At 44.8% G+C, this 14,229-nt stretch overlaps 1 protein-coding gene across 1 annotated transcript in view; it reads left to right on the top strand.

The window, feature by feature from the left end:
* OCIAD1 (OCIA domain containing 1) overlaps positions 1-14,229 on the top strand; it is a 47,293-nt gene that overhangs the window by 12,330 nt on the left and 20,734 nt on the right. Inside the window, exons 2-3 of the mRNA XM_040418882.1 lie at positions 12,323-12,395; positions 12,871-12,924. Of these exons, the coding sequence (XP_040274816.1) occupies positions 12,323-12,395; positions 12,871-12,924 (127 nt within the window). The remainder of the gene's footprint in view (positions 1-12,322; positions 12,396-12,870; positions 12,925-14,229) is intronic.

Here is a 14,229-nt window from a genome sequence, read left to right as displayed (position 1 = left end):
AAAAATGAAATTCTCAAATTTGCTCCCCATTTGCCAATAACTCTTGTGCAACACCTAAAGGGTTAACAACGTATGCAAAATCAGTTTTGAATACCTTGAGGGGTGTAGTTTCTTAGATGGGGTCATTTTTGGGTGGTTTCTATAATGTAAGCCTCGCAAAGTGACTTCAGACCTGAACTGGTCCCTAAAAATTGAGTTTTTGTAAATTTCTGAAAAATTTCAAGATTTGCTTCTAAACTTCTAAGCCTTATAACATCCCCAAAAAATAAAATATCATTCCCAAAACAATTCACACATGAAGTAGACATATGGGGAATGTAAAGTCATCACAATTTTTGGGGGTATTACTATGTATTACAGAAGTAGAGAAACTGAAACTTTGAAATTTGCTAAATTTTTCCAAATTTTTGTTAAATTAGGTATTTTTTGGTGCAAAAAAAAATAATTTTTTGACTTCATTTTACCAGTGTCATGAAGTACAATATGTGACGAAAAAACAATCTCAGAACGGCCTGGATAAGTCAAAGCGTTTTAAAGTTATCAGCACTTAAAGGGACTCTGGTCAGATTTGCAAAAAATGGCCTGGTCCTAAGGTGTAAAAAGGCTGTGTCCTTAAGGGGTTAAAGGACCAAAAGTAATGGGACAATTGGCTTCTCAGCTGTTCCATGGCCAGGTGTGTGTTATTCCCTCATTATCCCAATTACAATGAGCAGATAAAAGGTCCAGAGTTCAGTTCAAGTGTGCTATTTGCATTTGGAATCTGTTGCTGTCAACTCTCAAGATGAGATCCAAAGAGCTGTCACTATCAGTGAAGCAAGCCATCATTAGGCTGAAAAAACAAGACAACTCCATCAGAGAGATAGCAAAAACATTAGGCGCGGCCAAAACAACTGTTTGGAACATTCTTAAAAAGAAGCAACGCACTGGTGAGCTCAGCAACACCAAAAGACCCGGAATACCACGGAAAACAACTGTGGTGGATGACCGAAGAATTCTTTCCCTGGTGAAGAAAACACCCTTCACAACAGTTGGCCAGATCAAGAACACTCTCCAGGAGGTAGGTGTATGTGTGTCAAAGTCAACAATCAAGAGAAGACTTCACCAGAGTGAATACAGAGGGTTCACCACAAGATGTAAACCATTGGTGAGCCTCAAAAACAGGAAGGCCAGATTAGAGTTTGCCAAAGGACATCTAAAAAAGCCTTCACAGTTCTGGAACAACATCCTATGGACAGATGAGACCAAGATCAACTTGTATCAGAGTGATGGGAAGAGAAGAGTATGGAGAAGGAAAGGAACTGCTCATGATCCTAAGCATACCACCTCATCAGTGAAGCATGGTGGTGGTAGTGTCATGGCGTGGGCATGTATGGCTGCCAATGGAACTGGTTCTCTTGAATTTATTGATGATGTGACTGCTGACAAAAGCAGCAGGATGAATTCTGAAGTGTTTCGGGCAATATTATCTGCTCATATTCAGCCAAATGCTTCAGAACTCATTGGACAGCGCTTCACAGTGCAGATGGACAATGACCCAAAGCATACTGCAAAAGCAACCAAAGAGTTTATTAAGGGAAAGAAGTGGAATGTTATGCAATGGCCAAGTCAATCACCTGACCTGAATCCGATTGAGCATGCATTTCACTTGCTGAAGACAAAACTGAAGGGAAAATGCCCCAAGAACAAGCAGGAACTGAAGACAGTTGCAGTAGAGGCCTGGCAGAGCATTACCAGGGATGAAACCCAGCGTCTGGTGATGTCTATGCGTTCCAGACTTCAGGCTGTAATTGACTGCAAAGGATTTGCAACCAAGTATTAAAAAGTGAAAGTTTGATTTATGATTATTATTCTGTCCCTTTACTTGTGGTCCCTTAACAAGTGGGAGTCACATATGCAAACTGCTGTAATTCCTACACCGATCACCTGATTTGGATGTAAATCCCCTCAAATTAAAGCTGACAGTCTGCAGTTAAAGCACATCTTGTTCGTTTCATTTCAAATCTATTGTGGTGGTGTATAGAGCCAAAAATGTTAGAATTGCTGTACAGGGCCCATCACCATAGTGTCCTGTGTGTACACTGACATGTCTGCTATATACACAGGAGAATACAGGTACGGTGCTGTACAGGGCCCATCCCCATAGTGTCCTGTCTGTACACTGCAGGGTGTAGAGGAGCACACTGACAGTCTCTCCTGCAAATTTGAGGTCCTTCATTCTTGTTCAACTTCTGAAAGGTGTGGATATCCTCCCTATGATATCATTTATGCAATCATCTGTAAGGATCTGTTCACACATAATGCCTTCCGTCAGACGCCCGGATGATTTCCTGATGCATATACAGTCAGGTCTATAATTATTGGGACATCTATACAATTCTAACATTTTTGGCTCTATACACCACCACAATGGATTTGAAATGAAACAAACAAGATGTGCTTTAACTGCAGACTGTCAGCTTTAATTTGAGGGTATTTACATCCAAATCAGGTGAACGGTGCAGGAATTACAACAGTTTGCATATGTGCCTCCTACTTGCTAAGCGACCAAAAGTAATGGGACAGAATAATAATCCTAAATCAAACTTTCACTTGTTAATACTTGGTTGCAAATCCTTTGCAGTCAATTACAGCCTGAAGTCTGGAACGCATAGACCTCACCATACGCTGGGTTTCATCCCTGGTGATGCTCTGCCAGGCCTATACTGCAACTGTCTTCAGGTCCTGCTTGTTCTTGGGGCATTTTCCCTTCAGTTTTGTCTTCAGCAAGTGAAATGCATGCTCAATCGGATTCAGGTCAGGTGATTGACTTGGCCATTGCATAACATTCCACTTCTTTCCCTTAAACTCTTTAGTTGCTTTTGCAGTATGCTTTGGGTCATTGTCCATCTGCACTGTGAAGCGCCGTCCAATGAGTTCTGAAGCATTTGGCTGAATATGAGCAGATAATATTGCCTGAAACACTTCAGAATTCATCCTGCTGCTTTTTGTCAGCAGTCACATCATCAATAAATACAAGAGAACCAGTTCCATTGGCAGCCATACATGCCCACGCCATGACACTACCACCACCATGCTTCACTGATGAGGTGGTATGCTTAGGATCATGAGCAGTTCCTTTCCTTCTCCATACTCTTCTCTTCCCATCACTCTGATACAAGTTGATCTTGGTCTCATCTGTCCATAGGATGTTGTTCCAGAACTGTGAAGGCTTTTTTAGATGTCGTTTGGCAAACTCTAATCTGGACTTCCTGTTTTTGAGGCTCACCAATGGTTTACATCTTGTGGTGAACCCTCTGTATTCACTCTGGTGAAGTCTTCTCTTGATTGTTGACTTTGACACACATACACCTACCTCCTGGAGAGTGTTCTTGATCTGGCCAACTGTTGTGAAGGGTGTTTTCTTCACCAGGGAAAGAATTCTTCGGTCATCCACCACAGTTGTTTTCCGTGGTATTCCGGGTCTTTTGGTGTTGCTGAGCTCACCAGTGCGTTCCTTCTTTTTAAGAATGTTCCAAACAGTTGTTTTGGCTGCGCCTAATGTTTTTGCTATCTCTCTGATGGAGTTGTCTTGTTTTTTCAGCCTAATGATGGCTTGCTTCACTGATAGTGACAGCTGTTTGGATCTCATCTTGAGAGTTGACAGCAACAGATTCCAAATGCAAATAGCACACTTGAACTGAACTCTGGACCTTTTATCTGCTCATTGTAATTGGGATAATGAGGGACTAACACACACAATCAATCAAAATGTGAGACAGCACACCAATAGAGATTTTTTTCAATGCAATAAGTGTTTTTATTCAGCCGGACTTTACATCATTTTGAAAAAAAGCAACGTTTCAGGCTTTACATATTGCGCCCCTCATCAGGCTGATTCTTGAAAAATAAATAAAAGGAGAACGAGGGAATAACACACACCTGGCCATGGAACAGCTGAGAAGCCAATTGTCCCATTACTTTTGGTCCCTTAACCCCTTTGTGACCACCCATACGTGTTTTTACGGCGGTTACTAAGGGGCCTTGGGCTGGAGTTTCCGCCTTTTTACGGCGGCACTTCAGCCCAAGTTAGCGGAAAAAAAAAGCGCTGTAGCTCCGTGCCCGCAGCTACCGGAGGTAGCTGAGGGCTCGGGGCAGTGATCGGAGACCGTGACAAGCGGTCTCTGATCACGTGATCGCCGTGATACACTTTATCACGGCGATCACAGAAAATGCCGGCAGCGGAGCTGCCCACACTAAACTTTCTCCCTCCTCTCATGTAAGAGAGGAGGGAGAAAGTCTCTGGTGCAGCGATCGTGTCCCCCAGCGCTTTTGGCCCTAAGATGGGTCCCGATCCTCACCCCCCACCCACCCTTACCCTCAAGAAAGATAGCAGCGGCGGCCAGGCGCATGCGCAGACTGAAAGCCCGCCGGCGCCGCTCACTGCTGCTCTGAGTAAGGTCCCTCTCCTCAGGAGAGGAGAGAGAAGTTCAAATTATGCCCCGATCGGGTCCCCCAGCACCGATCGGGGCAATATGGCCCCCAGATATGTTAAAATAAAGTTATTAGGGCGCCCCCCCACATCTAATAAAAAGAATATATATAAACGGCGCAGACATGCGCACTGGTTACTGTGCTGAAGATCTGCCTTCAGTACAGTAACCATCAGGGACCAATAATAATGGTCCCTGATCATGTGGTCTTAATGATAAACCTATCATGGAGATCACATCCATTATATTTACAAAACAGACCCAGGACAGACCCCTCAGCGCAGTTGTTCTGTGAGGAGAGAGAGAGATCAGACTTCTGTCCTGGCTCTGTGATTACATACTGTGAAAGAAAAAAATCAAATTATAAACTGTCCAACAGTAACTGGCGGTCAGTGGGTGTCCGTGATTAGGCGTCCGTCATTAGACGTCTATTAGTGACGGTCAATTATCTTTATTAGGGACCCTGTGTCCGTCTGTTTCTGGCGGTCAGTGGGTGGGTGTCAGTGAGTTGGTGGGTGTCAGTCAGTCGGCTGAAAATTAAATTTTTTTTCACCTTCTTGGCATTAATTTCTTTAAAAAACTAGTGGGTCAAAAAACTCATTACACCCATAGATAAATACGTTAAGGTGCCTAGTTTTTAAAATGGGTTCACTTTTGGGGGGTTCTATTATTCTGACACTTATAAGCCTCTGCAAACTTTGCTTGTTGCAGGAAAAAATATGTACTTCAAAAATTTTTACATTTATATTAAAATGTTAAGTCTCCTAAATAAAATTAAAAAGTTAACATTATTTGTAAGTGCAGCCAAAATAAAGTAAAGATGTGGAAATATATTTCTGATAAAAATATTGAATAGTATGTATGTATGTGAAATATTGCAGTTGAAAATAGGAAAATGTGCCAATGTTTACAAATTTTCATAAATTTTCACTTTTTTAGTAAGATACGCATACAGTATTTTATCGGTAGAATTTTACCACCTAAGTAAAGTACAATATGTGACGAGAAAACAATGTCAGAATTACTTTTGATGTGCAAAACCGTTACAAAGTTATTCTAAGATAAAATGACACGTCAGATTTCCAAAATTTGGTGTCACAGCCAGACAGCTGAGAAGCGCTCACAGGAGCTTCTCAGATCCTCCTCCTTGAATTTCTTTGTTTTGGTTTAGTTTCTCATCTCGTTAGTCTATCTCAGCTGTCATGCAGTTGGACTGATCGCTACCCTTTAAGTTCCTCCCCATAATGCAGTAGTGTGCGGCTGATACAACTTCCTGGAGTGTGTGTGCATGCTGTTCCCAGTTCCCAGTCGTCTGCAGATAAGTGCTGTTTATGTATTTATGATTTTGTCTTTTCTGGATCCAGGTGACCCTGACTCCCTCCGTGTCAGTGTAGGGAGCCGGTGGTCGTGTCCCTTCACTATTGTAGGGTCTTCAGGTAATAGATAGCCGAGGAACGTGGATATGCGGCCATCCACCTTTGGGGTGTTCGCATAGGCTGAGCAGTGAGGGAGAGCGGCAGCTCTATTGCAGGGGTCTCCCTTTGTTCCTTAGTTGTGGATCCAGAGAGAGACATTGTTTATATGGTATTGTCTTGTTTCCTGTACACCATCCGTGACATTATCAGCCGCCAAAACCGTCTCAAGCATGGATCCGGTTTCACTTTTGGCTGAACGCCTCCAGGGTCTTTCATTGGAGGTAGCTGATCTCCGTAGGATTTTTTCTCAGTTTCAAGTGACCGGTTCAGCTTGCGTTCATGGAGTTTGTGCTGAGCCCAAGATCTCGCTCCCAGATACGTTCTCTGGGGGTAGTGAGAATTTTGTGCGTTTTAAAGAGGCTTGCAAACTCCATTTTCGCCTTCTTCCCCATTCTTCTGGTGATGAAGAACGGAGGGTGGGGATCATTGTATCGCTGCTCAGGGGTAACGCTCAGTCTTGGGCCTTTTCTCTACCGGAGGGGGCACGGCCCCTCCGCTCAGTGGAGGAATTCTTTTTAACCCTGGGTCAGATATATGATGATCCGGATCGTATTGCTCTGGCTGAGTCTAGACTACGTCTGTTATGCCAGGGTAAACAATCCGCAGAGATATACTGCTCCGAATTTCGGAGATGGGCAGCTGATACTGGTTGGAATGATGCTGCACTCCGAAGTCAATTTTGCCATGGTCTTTCAGAGGGATTGAAAGATGCATTTTCCTTTCATGAGAGGCCTATCTCCTTGGACTCTGCTATGTCTCAGGCCGTTCATATTGACAGGCGTCTTAGAGAGAGACGAGAGATCTCTCCTTCCTGTCCTACTCAGTCTCAGAACAGTGCAGCGGTCTCATTCTGTGCGCAGGAGTCATAGTCGCTGTCAGCCCCTTCTGAGCAGGAGCCCATGCAGCTGGGGTTGATTGCCTCTGACAATAGAAGATTCAGCCCGCATGGGAGGGTTTGTTTTTGTTGTGGAGGTATAAATCATTTGGCAAATGTTTGTCCCTCAAGGAGATTCAGGCAGTTTTCTGAGAGTAATAAAGAGACAAAAAGGAAAAAATCTTTTAAAAATGTTCCGTCTGTTACTATTGGCAGGGTTGAGGCGGAAATTGAAGGTTTTCCGTTTGCTTGTAGTTCCCGTTTTGTCCTGCCTGCTAGGGTGGCGCTAGAGAGCAAGAGCATTTTTTGTGAGATTTTTGTGGATAGTGGAGCAGCTGTCAACCTCATTGATAATCAATTTGCAATAACTCATGGTTTCCAGGTATGCACTTTGGGAAGGGATATTCCTGTTTTTGCTATTGATTCAGCTCCACTTTCTCAGAGATCATTAAAGGGCATTGTTCACAATATCCGTTTAATTGTGAGTGATACTCATGTTGAGGATGTGTCATGTTTCGTCCTTAGCGGTTTGCCTACTCCTCTAGTGTTGGGGCTACCCTGGCTCACTAAACATAACCCCACCATTGATTGGCAAGCGAGGCAAATAAATGGTTGGAGTAACTTTTGCAGAGAGAATTGCCTCATAACATCTGTTTCTGAGGTTTCTACTAAGACTGTACCACCTTTCCTCTCTGAATTTTTGGATGTCTTCTCTGAGAGTGGAGTTCAGGGTTTGCCTCCGCACAGGGAGTATGATTGCCCTATTAATCTCATCCCAGGCGCCAAGCTGCCTAAATCTCGTTTATACAATCTTTCCCAACCTGAGAGGGTCGCTATGCGGGCTTATATCTCTGAGAGTTTGAGAAAAGGACACATACGACCCTCAAAGTCACCTGTTGCCGCTGGTTTTTTCTTTGTTAAGAAAAAAGATGGTTCTTTAAGACCTTGTCTGGATTTCAGGGAGCTGAACAGTATTCCTATTCGTGATCCTTATCCGCTTCCTCTGATCCCGGACCTGTTTAACCAGGTTGTTGGGGCTAAAGTCTTTTCCAAATTAGACCTAAGAGGGGCATACAACCTGGTTAGGGTCAGAGAAGGAGACGAATGGAAGACGGCTTTCAATACCCCTGAGGGCCATTTTGAGAATTTGGTTATGCCTTTTGGTTTGATGAATGCCCCAGCCGTTTTTCAGCATTTCGTCAACAGCATTTTTTATCATTTAATGGGTAAATTTGTATTAGTGTATTTGGATGACATTTTGATTTTTTTCTCCTGATTTCAAGACTCATAAGGAACACTTACGTCAGGTCTTGCTCATTCTGCGGGAGAATAAATTATATGCGAAACTGGAAAAATGTGTGTTTGCGGTTCCAGAAATCCAATTTCTGGGGTTTCTTCTCTCCGCTTCTGGTTTTCGCATGGACCCTGAGAAGGTCCGCGCTGTGCTTGAGTGGGAGCTTCCTGAGAACCAGAAGGCGCTGATGCGTTTTTTGGGCTTTGCCAATTATTACAGGAAATTTATTTTGAATTATTCCTCTGTTGTTAAACCACTCACTGATATGACCAGAAAGGGGGTAGATTTTTCTTCCTGGTCGGTAGAGGCGCGTAAGGCCTTTTCTAATATCAAGGAGAGTTTTGCTTCCGCTCCCATCCTAGTACAACCTGATATTTCGTTACCCTTCATAGTTGAGGTTGATGCTTCTGAGGTAGGGGTGGGTGCGATCTTGTCTCAGGGTTCCTCTCCTGCCAAATGGCAACCGTGTGCCTTTTTCTCAAAGAAACTCTCCTCCGCAGAGAGAAATTATGATGTGGGAGATAGGGAATTGTTGGCCATCAAGTTCGCTTTTGAGGAATGGCGCCATTGCCTAGAGGGAGCCAGACACCCTATTACCGTGTTTACTGACCATAAAAATCTGGCCTATTTGGAGTCAGCCAAGCGTCTGAACCCGAGATAGGCCAGATGGTCTTTGTTCTTTTCAAGGTTTAATTTTGTTGTTACGTTCCGCCCTGGGGTTAAGAATGTGAAGGCAGATGCCCTGTCACGTTGTTTTCCGGGAGGTGGGAATTTTGAAGACCCGGGTCCCATTTTGGCTGAAGGTGTGGTGGTCTCTGCTCTTTTTCCTGAATTGGAGGCAGAGGTGCAGGCAGCCCAGTCAGAAGCTCCTGATCTTTGTCCTCCTGGGAGGTTGTTTGTGCCTCTCGCTTTGAGACACAAGATTTTTAAAGAACACCACGACACGGTCCTTGCTGGGCACCCGGGGGCAAGAGCCACACTGGATCTCATCGCTCGGAGATTCTGGTGGCCTGCGCTTCGTAAGTCGGTTGAGGGTTTTGTGGCAGCTTGCGAGACTTGCGCTCGTGCCAAGGTCCCTCATTCACGGCCATCAGGTCCTCTCCTTCCTTTGCCCATTCCTTCCCGTCCTTGGACACATCTGTCCATGGACTTCATAACGGACTTGCCTCGTTCCTCGGGGAAGTCTGTGATTCTGGTGGTGGTGGACCGTTTTAGCAAAATGGTGCATTTTATCCCTTTCCCTGGTTTGCCCAATGCTAAGACGCTGGCGCAGGCATTTATTGACCACATTGTCAAATTGCATGGGATTCCTTCAGACATAGTCTCTGATAGGGGCACGCAATTTGTTTCCAGATTCTGGAAGGCTTTCTGTTCTCGCTTGGGGGTTCGGTTGTCATTCTCTTCTGCTTTCCATCCGCAGTCGAATGGCCAGACGGAGCGCGTCAATCAGAATCTGGAGACATATCTGCGCTGTTTTGTGGCGGAGAATCAGGAGGATTGGTGTTCTTTTTTGTCCCTTGCTGAGTTTGCTTTAAATAACCGTCGTCAGGAGTCCTCTGATAAGTCACCATTTTTTGGTGCATATGGGTTCCATCCGCAGTTTGGGACTTTCTCGGGAGAGGGCTCTTCTGGTTTGCCTGATGAGGACAGATTCTCCTCGTCTTTGTCATCTATTTGGCAAAAGATTCAGGATAATCTAAAGAGCATGAGTGAGAGATATAAGCGTGTGGCGGATAAGAGACGTGTGCCTGGTCCGGACCTGAATGTTGGTGATCTGGTGTGGTTGTCTACCAAGAATATCAAATTGAAGGTTCCCTCCTGGAAGTTGGGTCCTAGGTTTATTGGGCCTTACAAGATCCTGTCTGTCATCAATCCTGTTGCCTACCGTCTTGATCTTCCTCAGACTTGGAAGATCCATAATGTTTTTCATAAGTCCTTATTGAAACCTTATGTTCAACCTATTGTACCCTCGCCTTTGCCTCCTCCTCCGATTATGGTTGATGGAAATCTTGAATTTCAGGTCTCTAGGATTGTGGATTCTCGTCTTTGTCCGCGGTTCCCTCCAGTACCTCGTTCATTGGGAGGGTTATGGTCCTGAGGAGAGGATGTGGGTCCCAGTGACGGACATTAAGGCCTCTCGTCTCATCAGGGCTTTCCATAGGTCCCATCCTGAGAAGGTGGGCTCTGAGTGTCTGGAGTCCACTCCTAGAGGGAGGGGTACTGTCACAGCCAGACAGCTGAGAAGCGCTCACAGGAGCTTCTCAGATCCTCCTCCTTGAATTTCTTTGTTTTGGTTTAGTTTCTCATCTCGTTAGTCTATCTCAGCTGTCATGCAGTTGGACTGATCGCTACCCTTTAAGTTCCTCCCCATAATGCAGTAGTGTGCGGCTGATACAACTTCCTGGAGTGTGTGCATGCTGTTCCCAGTTCCAAGTCGTCAGTCGTCTGCAGATAAGTGCTGTTTATGTATTTATGATTTTGTCTTTTCTGGATCCAGGTGACCCTGACTCCCTCCGTGTCAGTGTAGGGAGCCGGTGGTCGTGTCCCTTCACTATTGTAGGGTCTTCAGGTAATAGATAGCCGAGGAACGTGGATATGCGGCCATCCACCTTTGGGGTGTTCGCATAGGCTGAGCAGTGAGGGAGAGCGGCAGCTCTATTGCAGGGGTCTCCCTTTGTTCCTTAGTTGTGGATCCAGAGAGAGACATTGTTTATATGGTATTGTCTTGTTTCCTGTACACCATCCGTGACATTTGGCTTGGTCATTAAGGCCCAAACAGGCTTGGTCACTAAGGGGTTATAAGGGAACAGCCCCATAGAAATGAATGGGTCGGGATTCAGTGCGGGTGCAATGCGTTCAACTCACGCATCGCATCCGCGCGGAATACTCGCCCGTGTGAAAGGGGCCTAAGGGTTACATAGCATCATAAATTAATATAATGCTATGCGACCACGTCAGGACTGGTGCTGTCGCTGACAGACGCTGCAAGTCCAATGTGTGGAACTCCCTCGTCCTTGCAGCAATTTTGCGTCTGGCATGGGAACGCAACAAACCAGAAAGGAATGTGTTTTGGTGCACTCCGTTCCGGTTTGTTGAGTTTTCTCCCCATAGCAATGAATTGGGACAAAACTGAAGCTTTGTGCTTTGGTTTTGAGACCCTCTGCCGGATCTCAAAACCGGACAGCACAACGCAGATGTGAAAGTAGCCGTAGAAAAGTACACGATCCCTGGAGTGGAGTAGAAATTAGAGAGTTTTTGAGACCTACACACCGTAAATAGGTTGGAAAAGAGGTGCAAACATTAGAAAACCTCTGAATTAGGCCTCATGCACACAACTGTTGGTATTTTGCGGTCTGCAAAACACGAATCCGCTAAAAAATACAGATGACATCCGTGTGCATTTCGTATTTTGTGGAACAGAACAGCTGGTCCCTAGTAGAACAGTATTATCCTTTTCCGTAATGCTTACAATAATAGGACATACCTAAACGGGGAATGCACACGGAGTAACTTCCTTTTTTTTTTTCGGACTCGTTGAAATGAATGGTTCCGCATACGGTCCACATAAAAACCCAGAATGGATGCAGAAACCAAATCCCTTTCGTGTGCATTAAGGCCCTAGTCTAAAACATCAAAACAGACAAACGAGGCACAAATGCCTCCAAAACATATGCAGTTTCAGTAGTAAATGAGACTAAAATAATAAGACAGTCTAAAACAGTATTTTTAGGCCTAAAAACAGGCGCGGACACTATAGTAAATGTGGCCCACTGTTTTATTTTGTAGTGCAGGGATCCGCAACCCCCCCACACTATAGTTGTGGGGAAACCACAACACCCAGCATGCACACTTGCTTGGCTGTACTCGAAACTCCCATAGAAATGAATGGAGCATGTTGGGAGTTGTATTTTCCCAGCAGCCGGAGTGCCGGAGGTTGCTGAATCCTGATAGGAGTCAGTAGTGCCCTATGGATATGAGCGTCCCAAGAATATATACGCTGAAGTGAAGTGTGAACAGAGCCTGATGTCCGTCCCTCTGGGGCCTGCAGAATAAGGAACTGGAATTAAAATAATATAAACCTGTCCATTTATGTAACCAAAGTAGGACCCATCCTCCTAACTACTCTTTCATCTTCCCTCCAGCGCTGGCGTCCAGAAGTGGTGACATGGCAGCATTCTGTATAAACATGGACTTTTCTTCTGTTTTTCAGGGTGGCTACACTCCCACTGAAGAGGAGAAGAGAGTCTTGAGAGAATGTAATTCTGAGAGCTTTTGGTACAGATGTAAGTAGTCTGTAGCATCCTTGGATTCTAGTGATAGTCTTAAAGGACTCTTCTAGATATTGTTGATGGGTCATGAATATCCGATTTGTGGAGGGCCAATCAGCTGTTTGAGGAGGTCAGAAGCTCTGGAGACCGGACAGTGGATGGAGCAGGAAGCAGAAGCCTGATCTACTGTGTAGTGCAGGGATGGCAAACCTGCGGCTCTTCAGCTGTTGCAAAACTACAACTCCCTGCATGCCTAGACTGCCTTCAGCATTCAGCCTACAGCAGGGCATGGTGGGAGTTGTAGTCTTACAACAGCTGGATAGCCACAGATTGGCCATCCCTGGTGTGGTGTCCATGCTGGGGTACTGCAGCTCCGCTCCGGTTCACATGAAAAAAACATAAAAGTTTTACAAATGCTCCAAAAATCAAAGCAAAATGTGAATCCAGCCTAAATGTAGCTTTTGTGTAATGTTATATTCTTGTATTTCAGCTGTCCCCTTTTCCGTTGTTAGCATGCTGGCTACACAGACCCTCATCCGCAGAGGTAGGCTCCTTCTTCTTCACTGCGTGGACTGCTAATAATTCAGTTGCATTTGTGTACAGTATTTCTTATTAGGGATCGACCGATATATTTTTTTTTTAGAGCCAATACCGATAATCTGTGAACATTCAGGCCGATAACTTATACTGATATTCCCTATTCACCCTAATAGAGCTCTATCAGGGTGAATAGGACTTTACACTCTGCCTGCTGCCCTGTGCATAGTACACACAGCAGCAGGGATGTTACCATGGCAGCCAGGGCTTCAGTAGCGTCCTGGCTGCCATGGTAACCAATCGGAGCCCCAGGATTACACTGCTGGGGCTCCGATCAGAACTCCCACCAATGAGGAGGAGAGGGAACCCTGTGGCCACTGCCACCAATGATAATTACCCTTTAATACAGATACAGAGGGATTTACTGTCCCAAATAGAACAGTTAGAAAAAACTAATAAAGCTGCCCCAAACGTGAATACATCACATACCCTGAGGTCTCTCAGATTGAAACTAAGGGAACTCCTTTTACATTCTTACGAACATGCCCTGAAGAAAACTAAAGCTAGATACTACTCCCAAGCTAATAAGGCAGGTAGATTACTGGCAAACAGAATAAAAGCAAGAGCCTCTAAATCCTGCATAGCCTTTTTATGGAACTCTGCCAAATCCCAAAAAATATATGACCCTAAACACATTGCCAATCGATTTAGTGAATTTTATTCTCACCTATATAATCTGGAACAGGACCCCCTCATCACCCCTCCTTCTTCCTCGGATATAGATAAATTTTTGGATGCGCTGTCCCTTCCCACTATTGACATAGAAAGTAAAAAATCTCTCACTTCTCCCATAACCTCTGTATAATCCGCCACCTCCCGAGCCACAAAAGTCCAGGTCCTGACGGCCTATCTAATATGTACTATAAACTGTATGCCCCAACATTAGCTCCCCACCTCCAAGCCTCCCTGTCTCGTGCCGCATTGGATGGAAGGATGCCAAGGGAGATGTTAGAAGCTATCATAGTGACCCTACCAAAACCGGGGAAAGAACCAGATACTCCACAAAATTTTCGCCCAATATCACTCTTAAATGTGGATCTCAAAATATATGCGAAATTGATGGCGAATAGACTAGCCCCTATTATTCTGACCTTAATTAATCCAGACCAAGTGGGCTTTGTACAAAGGAGACAAATTACGGAAAACTCAAGGAGAGTCCTTAACTCAATTGATTACGCAAATAGAACTGCTAAACCAGCACTCTTCATCACCCTGGACGCTGAGAAGGCATTCGACCGGGTCAATTGGTCGT

Source organism: Bufo bufo, chromosome 2 (assembly GCF_905171765.1).
Source record: "Bufo bufo chromosome 2, aBufBuf1.1, whole genome shotgun sequence".
In the NCBI taxonomy this organism is placed as follows: Eukaryota; Metazoa; Chordata; class Amphibia; order Anura; family Bufonidae; genus Bufo; species Bufo bufo.
This window is presented reverse-complemented; position numbering and strand designations above follow the sequence as displayed.